General features: G+C 53.9%; 1 protein-coding gene across 2 annotated transcripts; it reads right to left on the bottom strand.

Moving 5' to 3' along the window:
* Positions 1-1794: 1794 nt before the first annotated feature.
* Positions 1795-17665, bottom strand: NME6 (NME/NM23 nucleoside diphosphate kinase 6). 2 transcript variants are annotated; one of them, XM_080673480.1, is made up of 6 exons: positions 17544-17665; positions 15914-16010; positions 4808-4910; positions 4077-4116; positions 3069-3229; positions 1795-2653 (listed from the first exon to the last, which is right to left on the bottom strand). In XM_080673480.1, exons 2-6 carry the CDS (start codon positions 16001-16003, stop codon positions 2469-2471), a joined length of 579 nt encoding a protein of 192 aa, XP_080529606.1. In that variant the 5' UTR covers positions 16004-16010; positions 17544-17665; the 3' UTR covers positions 1795-2468. The 2 variants fall into 2 exon arrangements, with proteins under 2 accessions (XP_080529606.1, XP_080529607.1); XM_080673481.1 differs by having other exon boundaries at positions 1812-2653; positions 15914-16014; positions 17544-17655.
* Between the last annotated feature and the right edge of the window lie 2 nt (positions 17666-17667).

Genomic DNA, 17667 nt, shown 5'->3' with positions numbered 1-17667 from the left:
CGGACACAGGGTGTTCTTCTAGGGTTGATGAAAAGGGGTTTTGTGTGTGTGTGTGGGGGGGGCGATAATCTTCACCTGTGGATATTTTTTCCATTGCTTTTCAGAGTGGAAGGGAGGGAGGGAGGGAAAGAGAGAAACATTGATGTGAGAGAGACACCACATCGATTGGTTGCCTCCTGCACAGGCCCCGACTGAACCTGCAACCCAGGTACATGCCCTTGACTGAGACACCCACCACCCCTCGGCACACGGCTGACGCCTTTCCGCTGAGTCACACTGACTGGCCGGGGCGATGACAAAGCTTTGAAACTACAGTGTGGTGGCGGTTGCCCGACATTGTGAGCGCACTGCGTGCCACTGGACGTGTGGCCCGGGCCTGCTCTTGGTCGTGGGCACTGTACCTGCACTTTTTTTTTTTTTTTTACATATTTTTATTGATTTCAGAGAGGAAGGAAGAGGGAGAGAGAGAGAAACATCAATGATGAGAGAGAATCATTGATTGGCTGCCTCCTGCACGCCCCCCACTGGGGATCAAGCCACAACCCGCAACCTGGGCAAGTGCCCTTGACTGGAATCGAACCTGGGACCCTTCAGTCCGCAGGCTGACGCTCTATCCATCCAGCCAAACTGGCCAGGGCTGTACCTGCACTTTGAAAACAGACATGGGCTGTGGAACGGACCCTGCAGCTGGACTTGGGAAGTAGACGTTGGGCCTTATTCCTGAGCCTTGAATTTGCATTTCAAACCTTCATCTCTGATCCTGACGTAGCCCGTAAATCATACTTTGAACCTCAGCCTGGCCCTGGGCCTTGGATGTTGGCGTGATCTTTGGACTTGGACCTGGAAACTAGACCTCAGATCTCAGGGATGTACCTGGATGGTCCTGGATCTCGGACCTGACCTCAGACATGGTCTCAGCTTATGAATCTGAATTTGGATCTTACACTTGAATATGGGTCTTGAACCTGAACGTCTAAGAGGATTTGGACTTCATACCTGGACCCTGGATCTGGACCTAATGCCTAGACTTCAGACCTGGATGTGGATGTGAACTGGTCTTGAACTCTGACCTACTCCGAGACATTTGACCTTCAACTGTGTACCTGGCATTAGACTTGGACATTGGACGTGGACCAGGACGCGGACCTTGTTACTATACGTTGAGCCTGGAATTTGGACCTCCTTGCTCTGGCTATTTCTTTAAAAAATTTTTTTTAAATTGATTTTTACAGAGAGGAAGAGGGATAGTTAGAAGCATGGATGAGAAACATCCATCAGTTGCCTCCTGCACGCCCCCTACTGGGGACTGAACCTGCAACCCAGGCATGTGCCCTTGATTGGAATTGAACCTGGGACTCTTCAGTCCGAGGGCTAACACTCTATCCACTGAGCCACACCGGCTAGGGCTATTTCTTCACCTCCTTTGTTGGCTTGTGCAAATATTCGTTCTCACAAATCCTATATAAATTCAAGGCTCCTCACTATCGTAGATTGTCATGGTATGGCCCCCAATAAGTCACACCTCCCAGTGTCCCTCCCTTATACAGGCCCTTGCCAAATGGACGCTGTGTGTCCAATCATGTGACTTGCTTTGGCCAATGGGATGTTAGCAAACATGAGAGGAGCAGAAAGCCTGTGAAGGGGGCTGGCCCCGTGGGACCCTGACCACACACGCCGTGAGGAAGCTCACGACGAAAGCCCCGTGGGACCCCCCACTGAATGCAGCCACGAGCGAGTCCCCGTGAGACCAGCGCCTTCACCCTGCCCATCGACAGACACCTAAGAACAGTGATTCCTCTCTCTCTTCTTTTAAAAATATATTTTTATTAATTTCAGAGAGGAAGGGAGAGGGGGAGAGAGAAACATCCATGATGAGAGAGAATCGTGGATCGGCTGACTCCTGCATGCTCCCCATTAGGGATCGAGCCTGCAACCCAGGCACGTGCCCTTGACCGGAATCGAACCCGGGACCCTTCAGACTGCAGGCTGGTGCTCTATCCACTGAGCAACACCGGCCAGGGCGTGATAATTCTCTTAAGCAGCTACATTTTGAGTTGATTCATCAGGCAGCCACGGCCTTTGTTCACATAAAGGCCGCCCCCCGGGAGAGGTCTGCACGGCTCCCGCTTCACGGAGCACAGGGCGGGGGGCCTCAGGGCGGCTCAATGACTCCATAAGGACGCGCAGCCCTAGCACAGCCGCCTCACACCGAGGAAGCAGCCGAGTGCTGCTTATAGTGATCCGTCAGGCAGGCCAGCCCCTCCCCAGGTAGCCTGGCGTACCTGGGTCTGAGGAGGGAACCGTTTCAGGAGAAGGAGGAGCCCTCCTTCCTCTGAGCCCCCAGGACCAGCCCAGCGAAGAGCAGAGGAGCGCTAGGCCTGGAGGCGGTGGCAGAGAGGAGCCAGGCTCTCAGGCGGGGCGGTGCCTAGCGGCCATGGCGCCATCAGCCCCAGCCCCCGACCCAGCCTTCAATCCAACAGGCCGGTGCCAGGCCGGTCCTGGCCGCCTGTGCCGGCTGCGCAGTGGACACCCCCCTCCGGACTGTAGCGCACGGAACCCCAGCGCCACTGCGGCTCCTCCTCCTCGTACCAGCGCTGCTCGCTGAAGTCGGGGAAGAAGGCCGCGATCTCTCTGCTGGCGGAGGCCACGGAGTCTGCAGAGGAGGAGGGGGAGAGAGGAGAGGGAGAGAGAGTGAGAGGGAGCTGGCGGAGGCCACGGAGTCTGCAGAGGAGGAGGGGGAGAGAGAGAGAGAGTGAGAGGAAGAGAGAGAGAGAGAGAGGGAGAGAGAGGGAGAGAGAGAGAGAGAGAGTGAGAGAGAGAGAGAAGGAGAGGTAGGGAGGGAGAAGGGGTCTATCGGGAGGGCGGAGTGCAGGCAGGAGGCAGGCGCCGTCAGGTTCAGAAACTGAGCCTCTTCTGCCCTCAGTCCTGGAACCACATCCTGTGGCTGAGGCCACAAAGGCCAGAAACGCAGGAGGGAAAGCTCACTGCCCGCCACCACCCCCCGCCCCGACCCTCCGCACCCCCCACCCTCCGCTTCTATTTGGGCCGTGGGCCTGGAGCAGACCTACCGGAGCCATGGGTGGTGTTGCGGGTGTCGGTGAGGCCGAAACTCCCACGGATGGAGTCGGGGGCCACGTGGCGAGCTCGGAACACCCTGGTGGGCCCCATCAGCGTCCTCCAGAGCTGGATGGCATCCGGGTGGGCGAGGATGTAGGCCTGGATGGGCCCGCTGCGAACCAAGGGGCGCGTGTCAGGCATCTGGCCATCGGGGCTCGGATGGCACGCCGTGAGCGTGTCACAGATCAAGGCGCCCTGCAGCCCGGCCAGCGACCTATGAACCAGGAGGTCAGGGTTCCATTCCCGGGTGGGGCACATGCCCGGGTTGAGGGCCTGATCCCCAGTAAGGGGTGTGCAGGGGGCAGCCCATCAATGACTCTGTCTCATCATTGATGTTTCTCTCTCTCCCTCCCTTCCCTTTCCCTCTGAAATCAATAAAAATATGTTTTTAAAAACGGTGCACTGCTCTGGCTGGTTTGGCTCAGTGGATAGAGCATCGGCCTGCGGGCTCAAGGGTCCCAGGTTCGATTCCGGTCAAGGGCATGTACCTTGGTTGCGGGCACGTCCCCAGTGGGAGGTGTGCAGGAGGCAGCTGATTGATGTTTCTCTCTCATCAATGTTTCTCTCTCTCTCTCCCTCTCTGAAATCAATAAAAGTATTAAAAAAAAAACAAAAAACACAAAAACGGCGCACTGTACATCCTGAGCGTTTCCGTGCCTTTTTAGCTGGACACCGACGATGCTGCCTCAACAGGTGGCGAGGGCCACCGCTCACGTCCAAGAAAGCCAGGGAGGTCAGCCGTTGCTAGGCAGCGTCCAGCAATACCCTGCTGCGGCCGCTGGGACAGTCACCAGCACGGGGCAGGCCCCCGGGGCAGGGCGGCTCAGTCCGAGCCCCGAGTTCATGTTTCTGGACACTCGTTACAACTTTGAAGAGTGGCCAGTAACATTACTGCATCTATTGAGGGCCAGGGGGCCTGTCTCCGTCGGTAAGGATGCGGGAACCAAAGCTGGACGTACCTGGCCATGAACTCCACCAGCCGCTGGTAGAAAAAGCGCCCTGCAAACAGAGCGCCTGCGTCAGGACACGTGCCAGGAGCCTTCCGCACGCCCTCCCAGCTGGGAGGGGTAAGACGGTTTCAGAACCAAGAACAGGCCGTGTAGCCTGGCGGGCCTGGGTCTGAGGCCGGGCTCTGCCCCTTGCCACCGGAGCCGCTTTGGGCGAGCCACCAACGCCCCCAGCTGTTTCCTGACCTGTAACTGGGGACGGGACAACGCCCGCTCGAGGGCGGCCGGGAGGTTACATGAAATCGGGAGCTCGGCCCCAGCCCGACGGGCGCAGTGGGTAGAGCGTCGGCCCTCAGACCGGAGGGTCCCGGTTCTATTCTGGTCAAGGGCACGTCCCTCGGTCGCAGGCTCCGATCCCCAGACCCCCAGATCCCCAGCCCTGGTCGGGGCATGTGCAGAAGGCAACCCATCGATGGGTCTCTCTCTCTGTCCCTCCCCTTCCCTTCCACTCTCCAAAAATCCATGGAGAGATCCCTCCGGTGAGGATTAACAAAGAAACTGAGCGTTAGGACAAGGTCTGACAGAGTGAAGGTCATGGGGACATAAAACTAAGCTTCCGGCTGGGATGAAGCAGATGAGTTTCACGGTGGGGGTGGGGGGGGGGTAGCGACCCGCGTCCGGGTAAATCCCTCCTGTGCCTCCCGGGCGGGAGAGGGAGAAGCCCCGGCAGGTGCGGGTCCTACCTTCGTGCTCCCGGTAGAACCTCCGGCAGTCTTCCCTCCTCCACACCAGCTCTCTCCTTCGCACAATGAGGAGCCTGTTGCTCAGAATCTGCTGATGGACAGCCTGGCAAGCACCACAAAGACACGGTCAGTCAGGGATGAGGGAGGACCCGGAGCCGGACCCGCAGAACACGGGACCCTGGAGCCCAGGACAAGAGGGGCTGCCATGGGCGGGCCAGGAGAGAAGGTGGGGTGAGGGGAAGACCTTCAGTCACATGACCAGCATGTGCGCCTGGGGTGGAGGGGGCAGAAAGTGCTGGCTGCCCCTCCGCTCTGGCCATCCTAACAGCCTCTCCCTGGTGGTCCTGCCTGCCTCCTCCCACTCTCTCTACCATCACAGCTGATGAACACTCTCTTTACCATCACACCTGGTGAACACTCTACCAGCACACCTGGTGAACACTCTACCATCACACCTGATGAACACTCTCTACCAGCACACCTGATGAACACTCTCTACCAGCACACCTGATGAACACTCTCTCTACCAGCACACCTGGTGAACACTCTCTCTACCAGCACACCTGATGAACACTCTCTCTACCAGCACACCTGGTGAACACTCTCTCTACCAGCACACCTGGTGAACACTCTACCAGCACACCTGGTGAACACTCTACCAGCACACCTGATGAACACTCTACCAGCACACCTGGTGAACACTCTACCAGCACACCTGGTGAACACTCTACCAGCACACCTGGTGAACACTCTACCAGCACACCTGGTGAACACTCTACCAGCACACCTGGTGAACACTCTACCAGCACACCTGGTGAACACTCTACCAGCACACCTGGTGAACACTCTACCAGCACACCTGGTGAACACTCTACCAGCACACCTGGTGAACACTCTCTCTACCAGCACACCTGGTGAACACTCTACCAGCACACCTGGTGAACACTCTACCAGCACACCTGGTGAACACTCTACCAGCACACCTGGTGAACACTCTACCAGCACACCTGGTGAACACTCTCTCTACCAGCACACCTGGTGAACACTCTCTCTACCAGCACACCTGGTGAACACTCTCTCTACCAGCACACCTGGTGAACACTCTCTCTACCAGCACACCTGATGAACACTCTCTCTACCAGCACACCTGGTGAACACTCTACCAGCACACCTGGTGAACACTCTACCAGCACACCTGGTGAACACTCTTACCAGCACACCTGGTGAACACTCTCTCTACCAGCACACCTGGTGAACACTCTCTCTACCAGCACACCTGGTGAACACTCTCTCTACCAGCACACCTGGTGAACACTCTACCAGCACACCTGATGAACACTCTACCAGCACACCTGATGAACACTCTACCAGCACACCTGATGAACACTCTTACCAGCACACCTGGTGAACACTCTCTCTACCAGCACACCTGGTGAACACTCTACCATCACACCTGATGAACACTCTACCAGCACACCTGATGAACACTCTCTCTACCAGCACACCTGATGAACACTCTACCAGCACACCTGATGAACACTCTACCAGCACACCTGATGAACACTCTACCAGCACACCTGATGAACACTCTACCAGCACACCTGATGAACACTCTCTCTACCAGCACACCTGATGAACACTCTCTCTACCAGCACACCTGATGAACACTCTACCAGCACACCTGATGAACACTCTACCAGCACACCTGATGAACACTCTCTCTACCAGCACACCTGGTGAACACTCTCTCTACCAGCACACCTGGTGAACACTCTACCATCACACCTGATGAACACTCTACCATCACACCTGATGAACACTCTACCAGCACACCTGATGAACACTCTCTCTACCAGCACACCTGATGAACACTCTCTCTACCAGCACACCTGATGAACACTCTACCAGCACACCTGATGAACACTCTACCAGCACACCTGATGAACACTCTCTCTACCAGCACACCTGGTGAACACTCTCTCTACCAGCACACCTGGTGAACACTCTACCATCACACCTGATGAACACTCTACCATCACACCTGATGAACACTCTACCAGCACACCTGATGAACACTCTCTCTACCAGCACACCTGATGAACACTCTCTCTACCAGCACACCTGATGAACACTCTACCAGCACACCTGATGAACACTCTACCAGCACACCTGATGAACACTCTCTCTACCAGCACACCTGGTGAACACTCTCTCTACCAGCACACCTGGTGAACACTCTACCATCACACCTGATGAACACTCTCTCTACCAGCACACCTGATGAACACTCTACCAGCACACCTGATGAACACTCTACCAGCACACCTGATGAACACTCTCTCTACCAGCACACCTGATGAACACTCTACCAGCACACCTGATGAACACTCTACCAGCACACCTGATGAACACTCTACCAGCACACCTGGTGAACACTCTACCAGCACACCTGGTGAACACTCTACCATCACACCTGATGAACACTCTACCATCACACCTGATGAACACTCTCTCTACCATCACACCTGATGAACACTCTACCATCACACCTGATGAACACTCTCTCTACCATCACACCTGATGAACACTCTACCATCACACCTGATGAACACTCTACCATCACACCTGATGATCACTCTACCATCACACCTGATGAACACACTACCATCACACCTGGTGAACACTCTACCAGCACACCTGATGAACACTCTACCATCACACCTGATGAACACTCTCTCTACCATCACACCTGATGAACACTCTACCATCACACCTGATGATCACTCTACCATCACACCTGATGAACACACTACCATCACACCTGGTGAACACTCTACCAGCACACCTGATGAACACTCTACCATCACACCTGGTGAACACTCTACCATCACACCTGGTGAACACTCTACCAGCACACCTGGTGAACACTCTACCAGCACACCTGATGAACACTCTCTCTACCAGCACACCTGATGAACACTCTCTCTACCAGCACACCTGGTGAACACTCTCTCTACCAGCACACCTGGTGAACACTCTCTCTACCAGCACACCTGGTGAACACTCTACCAGCACACCTGGTGAACACTCTACCATCACACCTGATGAACACTCTCTCTACCAGCACACCTGATGAACACTCTACCAGCACACCTGATGAACACTCTCTCTACCAGCACACCTGGTGAACACTCTCTCTACCAGCACACCTGATGAACACTCTACCAGCACACCTGATGAACACTCTACCAGCACACCTGGTGAACACTCTCTCTACCAGCACACCTGGTGAACACTCTACCAGCACACCTGGTGAACACTCTCTCTACCAGCACACCTGGTGAACACTCTACCAGCACACCTGATGAACACTCTCTCTACCAGCACACCTGGTGAACACTCTACCAGCACACCTGATGAACACTCTCTCTACCAGCACACCTGATGAACACTCTACCAGCACACCTGATGAACACTCTACCAGCACACCTGATGAACACTCTACCAGCACACCTGATGAACACTCTACCAGCACACCTGATGAACACTCTACCAGCACACCTGATGAACACTCTCTCTACCAGCACACCTGGTGAACACTCTCTCTACCAGCACACCTGGTGAACACTCTCTCTACCAGCACACCTGGTGAACACTCTACCATCACACCTGGTGAACACTCTCTCTACCAGCACACCTGGTGAACACTCTCTCTACCAGCACACCTGGTGAACACTCTCTCTACCAGCACACCTGATGAACACTCTACCAGCACACCTGATGAACACTCTCTCTACCAGCACACCTGGTGAACACTCTCTCTACCAGCACACCTGGTGAACACTCTACCATCACACCTGGTGAACACTCTACCATCACACCTGGTGAACACTCTACCAGCACACCTGGTGAACACTCTCTCTACCAGCACACCTGGTGAACACTCTCTCTACCAGCACACCTGGTGAACACTCTACCAGCACACCTGGTGAACACTCTCTCTACCAGCACACCTGGTGAACACTCTACCAGCACACCTGGTGAACACTCTCTCTACCAGCACACCTGGTGAACACTCTACCAGCACACCTGATGAACACTCTCTCTACCAGCACACCTGGTGAACACTCTACCAGCACACCTGATGAACACTCTACCAGCACACCTGATGAACACTCTACCAGCACACCTGATGAACACTCTACCAGCACACCTGATGAACACTCTACCATCACACCTGGTGAACACTCTACCATCACACCTGGTGAACACTCTACCATCACACCTGGTGAACACTCTACCATCACACCTGATGAACACTCTCTACCAGCACACCTGATGAACACTCTCTACCAGCACACCTGATGAACACTCTCTCTACCAGCACACCTGATGAACACTCTCTCTACCAGCACACCTGGTGAACACTCTACCAGCACACCTGGTGAACACTCTCTCTACCAGCACACCTGATGAACACTCTCTCTACCAGCACACCTGATGAACACTCTCTCTACCAGCACACCTGATGAACACTCTCTCTACCAGCACACCTGGTGAACACTCTCTCTACCAGCACACCTGGTGAACACTCTACCAGCACACCTGGTGAACACTCTACCAGCACACCTGGTGAACACTCTACCATCACACCTGATGAACACACTACCAGCACACCTGGTGAACACTCTACCAGCACACCTGATGAACACTCTACCATCACACCTGGTGAACACTCTACCAGCACACCTGGTGAACACTCTACCAGCACACCTGGTGAACACTCTACCAGCACACCTGATGAACACTCTCTCTACCAGCACACCTGGTGAACACTCTCTCTACCAGCACACCTGGTGAACACTCTCTCTACCAGCACACCTGGTGAACACTCTACCAGCACACCTGGTGAACACTCTACCATCACACCTGATGAACACTCTCTCTACCAGCACACCTGATGAACACTCTACCAGCACACCTGATGAACACTCTCTCTACCAGCACACCTGGTGAACACTCTCTCTACCAGCACACCTGATGAACACTCTACCAGCACACCTGATGAACACTCTACCAGCACACCTGGTGAACACTCTCTCTACCAGCACACCTGGTGAACACTCTACCAGCACACCTGGTGAACACTCTCTCTACCAGCACACCTGGTGAACACTCTACCAGCACACCTGATGAACACTCTCTCTACCAGCACACCTGATGAACACTCTCTCTACCAGCACACCTGGTGAACACTCTACCAGCACACCTGGTGAACACTCTCTCTACCAGCACACCTGGTGAACACTCTCTCTACCAGCACACCTGATGAACACTCTCTCTACCAGCACACCTGATGAACACTCTCTCTACCAGCACACCTGATGAACACTCTACCAGCACACCTGATGAACACTCTACCAGCACACCTGGTGAACACTCTACCAGCACACCTGGTGAACACTCTACCAGCACACCTGATGAACACTCTCTCTACCAGCACACCTGATGAACACTCTCTCTACCAGCACACCTGGTGAACACTCTCTCTACCAGCACACCTGGTGAACACTCTACCAGCACACCTGATGAACACTCTCTCTACCAGCACACCTGATGAACACTCTCTCTACCAGCACACCTGATGAACACTCTACCAGCACACCTGATGAACACTCTACCAGCACACCTGGTGAACACTCTCTCTACCAGCACACCTGGTGAACACTCTCTCTACCAGCACACCTGGTGAACACTCTACCATCACACCTGGTGAACACTCTACCAGCACACCTGGTGAACACTCTACCAGCACACCTGGTGAACACTCTCTCTACCAGCACACCTGGTGAACACTCTCTCTACCAGCACACCTGGTGAACACTCTACCAGCACACCTGGTGAACTCTCTACCAGCACACCTGGTGAACACTCTCTCTACCAGCACACCTGGTGAACACTCTCTCTACCAGCACACCTGGTGAACACTCTCTCTACCAGCACACCTGGTGAACACTCTACCAGCACACCTGATGAACACTCTACCAGCACACCTGATGAACACTCTACCAGCACACCTGATGAACACTCTACCAGCACACCTGATGAACACTCTACCAGCACACCTGGTGAACACTCTACCATCACACCTGGTGAACACTCTACCATCACACCTGATGAACACTCTCTACCATCACACCTGATGAACACTCTCTACCAGCACACCTGATGAACACTCTCTCTACCAGCACACCTGATGAACACTCTCTCTACCAGCACACCTGATGAACACTCTCTCTACCAGCACACCTGGTGAACACTCTCTCTACCAGCACACCTGATGAACACTCTCTCTACCAGCACACCTGATGAACACTCTCTCTACCAGCACACCTGGTGAACACTCTCTCTACCAGCACACCTGGTGAACACTCTACCAGCACACCTGGTGAACACTCTACCAGCACACCTGATGAACACTCTACCAGCACACCTGATGAACACTCTACCAGCACACCTGGTGAACACTCTACCATCACACCTGATGAACACTCTACCAGCACACCTGGTGAACACTCTACCAGCACACCTGGTGAACACTCTACCAGCACACCTGGTGAACACTCTACCAGCACACCTGGTGAACACTCTACCAGCACACCTGGTGAACACTCTCTCTACCAGCACACCTGGTGAACACTCTCTCTACCAGCACACCTGGTGAACACTCTACCATCACACCTGATGAACACTCTACCAGCACACCTGGTGAACACTCTACCATCACACCTGATGAACACTCTACCAGCACACCTGGTGAACACTCTACCAGCACACCTGGTGAACACTCTCTCTACCAGCACACCTGATGAACACTCTCTCTACCAGCACACCTGATGAACACTCTCTCTACCAGCACACCTGATGAACACTCTCTCTACCAGCACACCTGGTGAACACTCTACCAGCACACCTGGTGAACACTCTTACCAGCACACCTGGTGAACACTCTCTCTACCAGCACACCTGGTGAACACTCTCTCTACCAGCACACCTGGTGAACACTCTCTCTACCAGCACACCTGGTGAACACTCTCTCTACCAGCACACCTGGTGAACACTCTACCAGCACACCTGGTGAACACTCTACCAGCACACCTGGTGAACACTCTACCAGCACACCTGATGAACACTCTTACCAGCACACCTGGTGAACACTCTCTCTACCAGCACACCTGGTGAACACTCTACCATCACACCTGGTGAACACTCTACCATCACACCTGATGAACACTCTACCAGCACACCTGATGAACACTCTCTCTACCAGCACACCTGATGAACACTCTACCAGCACACCTGATGAACACTCTACCAGCACACCTGGTGAACACTCTACCAGCACACCTGATGAACACTCTCTCTACCAGCACACCTGGTGAACACTCTCTCTACCAGCACACCTGGTGAACACTCTACCAGCACACCTGGTGAACACTCTACCATCACACCTGGTGAACACTCTCTCTACCAGCACACCTGGTGAACACTCTCTCTACCAGCACACCTGGTGAACACTCTACCATCACACCTGGTGAACACTCTACCATCACACCTGATGAACACTCTACCAGCACACCTGATGAACACTCTCTCTACCAGCACACCTGGTGAACACTCTCTCTACCAGCACACCTGGTGAACACTCTACCATCACACCTGGTGAACACTCTACCATCACACCTGGTGAACACTCTACCAGCACACCTGATGAACACTCTACCAGCACACCTGATGAACACTCTCTCTACCAGCACACCTGATGAACACTCTCTCTACCAGCACACCTGATGAACACTCTACCAGCACACCTGATGAACACTCTACCAGCACACCTGATGAACACTCTCTCTACCAGCACACCTGGTGAACACTCTCTCTACCAGCACACCTGGTGAACACTCTACCATCACACCTGATGAACACTCTCTCTACCAGCACACCTGATGAACACTCTACCAGCACACCTGATGAACACTCTCTCTACCAGCACACCTGATGAACACTCTACCAGCACACCTGATGAACACTCTACCAGCACACCTGATGAACACTCTCTCTACCAGCACACCTGATGAACACTCTACCAGCACACCTGATGAACACTCTACCAGCACACCTGGTGAACACTCTACCAGCACACCTGGTGAACACTCTACCATCACACCTGATGAACACTCTCTCTACCAGCACACCTGATGAACACTCTACCAGCACACCTGATGAACACTCTCTCTACCAGCACACCTGATGAACACTCTACCAGCACACCTGATGAACACTCTACCAGCACACCTGATGAACACTCTCTCTACCAGCACACCTGATGAACACTCTACCAGCACACCTGATGAACACTCTACCAGCACACCTGGTGAACACTCTACCAGCACACCTGGTGAACACTCTACCATCACACCTGATGAACACTCTACCATCACACCTGATGAACACTCTCTCTACCATCACACCTGATGAACACTCTACCATCACACCTGATGAACACTCTCTCTACCATCACACCTGATGAACACTCTACCATCACACCTGATGAACACTCTACCATCACACCTGATGATCACTCTACCATCACACCTGATGAACACACTACCATCACACCTGGTGAACACTCTACCATCACACCTGGTGAACACTCTACCATCACACCTGGTGAACACTCTACCAGCACACCTGATGAACACTCTCTCTACCAGCACACCTGATGAACACTCTCTCTACCAGCACACCTGATGAACACTCTACCAGCACACCTGATGAACACTCTACCAGCACACCTGATGAACACTCTCTCTACCAGCACACCTGGTGAACACTCTCTCTACCAGCACACCTGGTGAACACTCTACCATCACACCTGATGAACACTCTCTCTACCAGCACACCTGATGAACACTCTACCAGCACACCTGATGAACACTCTCTCTACCAGCACACCTGATGAACACTCTACCAGCACACCTGATGAACACTCTACCAGCACACCTGATGAACACTCTCTCTACCAGCACACCTGATGAACACTCTACCAGCACACCTGATGAACACTCTACCAGCACACCTGGTGAACACTCTACCAGCACACCTGGTGAACACTCTACCATCACACCTGATGAACACTCTCTCTACCAGCACACCTGATGAACACTCTACCAGCACACCTGATGAACACTCTCTCTACCAGCACACCTGATGAACACTCTACCAGCACACCTGATGAACACTCTACCAGCACACCTGATGAACACTCTCTCTACCAGCACACCTGATGAACACTCTACCAGCACACCTGATGAACACTCTACCAGCACACCTGGTGAACACTCTACCAGCACACCTGGTGAACACTCTACCATCACACCTGATGAACACTCTACCATCACACCTGATGAACACTCTCTCTACCATCACACCTGATGAACACTCTACCATCACACCTGATGAACACTCTACCATCACACCTGATGATCACTCTACCATCACACCTGATGAACACACTACCATCACACCTGGTGAACACTCTACCAGCACACCTGATGAACACTCTCTCTACCATCACACCTGGTGAACACTCTACCAGCACACCTGATGAACACTCTACCATCACACCTGATGAACACTCTCTCTACCATCACACCTGGTGAACACTCTACCAGCACACCTGGTGAACACTCTACCATCACACCTGATGAACACTCTCTCTACCATCACACCTGATGAACACACTACCATCACACCTGATGAATCAGACATGCCACCATCTCGGCCTCCCTGGCCATTAGCTTTGGAGTGGTTCCCACTCTCATTCCTGCCTCGGCTCTCCCTTCTGCGGACCGCTGGTCCTCCACCTGGGACTAAGGGGAGCCCGTCCTTCCTTGAGGCCGGGCCTGGTCCCAACACCTGCAGAGCACCTGCTGGTGCTGGTCTTGCCCTGCACCGCGGGGGCTCACTCAGTGCTGCCAGCAACGACTTACGAACACCGGTAAGCTGAATGCGGGCACCAGCCTCCCCCAAACCTCCAGGACTGTGGACACGTGCAAAATGAGTCTGTCACAGGACGGGACAGAGGGGCTCTGCGGCGTGATGAAGGCCGCCATCAGCTGACTCTGCTTTAATCAAAAGGGAGGGGATCTGGCCGGGCCTAGTGCATCACATGATGCATCAGATCTTTAAAAGCAGAGCTGTGCCGCCGGGAGCTGAAGGAGGAGCCAGAGAGTGCGCAGAAGCCTTCGCTGCTCCGGTGCTGACCTGACGATGGAGCGGCCGTCTGACCCTCGGGGCCTCTAGAGGCTGAGGGCTGTCCTGCCTGGAAGCGAGGACATGGAGCCCTGGCCGAGCGTCGGCCTGTGCACTGAAGGGTCCCAGGTTCGATTCCTGGTCAGGGCACAGGCCTGGGTTGCAGGCTCAATCCCCAGTAGGGGGTGTACAGGAGGCAGCCGATCAATGATTCTCTCTCATTGATGTTTCTAACTCTCTATCCCTCTCCCTTCCTCTCTGTAAAAATTAATAAAATATATTTTTAAATAAATAAATAAAAAAGAAAAAAAGCAAGGACATGGAGATCTCAGTCCTAAACCACAGGAGCCGGAATAAGTTTGGGAGTGGGTCCTCCCGACCCCCAGGTAAGGGCCCAGTCAGCTTCTACCTGGACTTGGGCCTGGTGAGAGGAAGAACCCAGCCACGCCTCCTGTACCTCGCTCGCCTTCTAAGGTCGTGAAATACTAAACAAGTACCGCTTTAAGCTGCTATATTTACGGTAACTGCTATGTAGCAACAGAGAACTAATACACAGACACTGTCTTGAGGGTGGGTTCCTCGTATTCTTGTGCTGGTTATGTCTTCTATTTTATATCTGCCCCCAATTCGCCAACAGATTGTTCGTCTTCTTAGGGTCTGAGCTCCTGGCTCCCGGCTTTGCCTCCACGGTACCGGCACAGGACTACGCTGTCAGTCCTCACAAGTGGCCGTTTGGCACCGGGAACGGAGTGATGCCAGATGCACCCCGTAGAGGCTTAGATCCGTTCTTACCTCCAGAATCAGTGGGTGAGCGACGGCATCAGGCTTGATGAGGGCCAGGGTGAGCTGCAGAGCCTGGGGGCTTCGCAAGATCGAGGTCATCTCGCTGCTGCCTGCCGTCAGAGCTGGGTTAGGGCCCCATTGGAGCTGCAGGCCCCACCCTTCCTACTCCTCCGGGTCATGCAGCTCTGTAAGCTAACCAGGGCTCCCCCTCCTCACACGCATAAAGCACATGACAGCTACACAGGAAGACTGCTTACATGGCTACTGTACACATGTCTACATGAATGCCCCCTTTGTGCTCATGGGGTTGGGGGGTGGCAGGGGGCCCCTCAGGTTGCCCTGTGGAGTGCATGATCTGGTTTGTGCCCCTGTAAGCCTATGAAGGAGCTCCCCATTCAAAAGAAATTCAGGTTTACACACTACCCGTCTCTCCCCGTTACTTCCTTCCCTTCCTGCCTGTCCTTTGTTTTACAGAGCACCGTGCTCACGATTTACACTTCTCAACAGCCAGGCCAGGAGGAAAGGACGAGGATTTCCACCCCAAAGGCCCTCTATCGTAGTTTGCCCTCCCATCAATTCTAGGACCGGAAGATCGGATGGACAAGAATTGGGATGTTGGCAGGATACCACAAAGTCTGCTGGATACACACCGTCTCTTATCCAAACTCGTACAGGTAGGTCAGGATCTTTCCTGCCCACACCAAACCCTCGGCTGTCCTCAGTGGCAAGGCTGAGAGACAGACGTGCAACTCCAAGTTCAGGGCCTATTGCAACCATGTCGTATTTCAAGCCGCTCGAAGAGTGCCTGCGGGGCTTGATCAATTTGTTGGGGTTTTTTTGTTGTTGTTGTTGTTTTTTTTACTTTCCTGCTTGATCAATTCCATTGACTAAATGAACCTACATGGTCTCAGTTCATTCATCTTTGTATTTCTAGTGTCTAACGTGCTGGAAGAGCTCAACGAATAATTGTGGGAAATGATATGAAGGACAGAAAAGTATTTTATAGTTTAGTCCAGCTGTGGGCAAACTACGGCCCGCGGGCCGGATCCGGCTGTTCTATCCGGTTCTCTTGCTCTCCCCTCCGCTCCTTTACTTTGAATTTATATTAGTTCACACAAACACTCCATCCATGCTTTTGTTCCGGCCCTCCGGTCCAGTTTAAGAACCCATGGTGGCCCTCGAGTCAAAAAGTTTGCCCACCCCTGGTTTAGTCTCTGGACTAAGGGAATTTGAGGGCTCTTGCAACTGTGAAATTCTGTTTCTATGTGAGAAACTGATCATCCCTGCAGGACTAAGGACGAGGTCTCCAAAGGTTACCTGGTGGAACCCCTAAATTTGCCACCGAAGGGAGGAGGCGTCCGCGAACACACACACACACACACACACACACACACACACACAGGCCGCGCCCCGATCCCCAGGTGGTGAGCACCCTGGCCCCGCCCTCCCTGCTCCCGTGCACAGAGATCCCTGCGTTCTGGCCACTGTCCCGAGGGCTGCACCTCGGACCCGTCCACGTCGCTCCCTCTCCACCGCCATTCGGCCCCCAGGCTCCCGATCTCAGCGCGGGGCATCGTCCCTCCCTCTCTCCCTCCATTTCCCCAGGCCTGCGGCCCCCCGGGACCCCTGCCCCCTGTACCCGGGAACTAAGTCCACCCAGATTCTGGGCTGTTCGGAGCCCCAGTCCCGCTGGAGTTCGGGTCCGATCCACCTAGTCCTCCCGGCGCGTCACGTGGCCACCAGGCGCCGGGCTAGCCAGCCGG

This window comes from Plecotus auritus (genome assembly GCF_963455305.1).
Source record: "Plecotus auritus genome assembly, chromosome: 6".
NCBI classification, from domain to species: Eukaryota; Metazoa; Chordata; class Mammalia; order Chiroptera; family Vespertilionidae; genus Plecotus; species Plecotus auritus.
Note: the sequence above shows the minus strand (reverse complement) of the source record. Positions and strands in the feature narration are given on the sequence as shown.

What these genes read in the sequence shown, in the direction of transcription:
- NME6 (XM_080673480.1), bottom strand. Translation starts at nt 16,003, where the DNA reads ATGACCTCGATCTTGCGAAGCCCCCAGGCTCTGCAGCTCACCCTGGCC. An exon ending in CTCACCCACTGATTCTGGAG is followed by an intron (nt 4,911 to 15,913) that starts GTAAGAACGGAT and finishes GGTGCTTGCCAG; the next exon opens with GCTGTCCATCAGCAGATTCT. An exon ending in CTGGTGGAGTTCATGGCCAG is followed by an intron (nt 3,230 to 4,076) that starts GTACGTCCAGCT and finishes CTTGGTTCGCAG; the next exon opens with CGGGCCCATCCAGGCCTACA.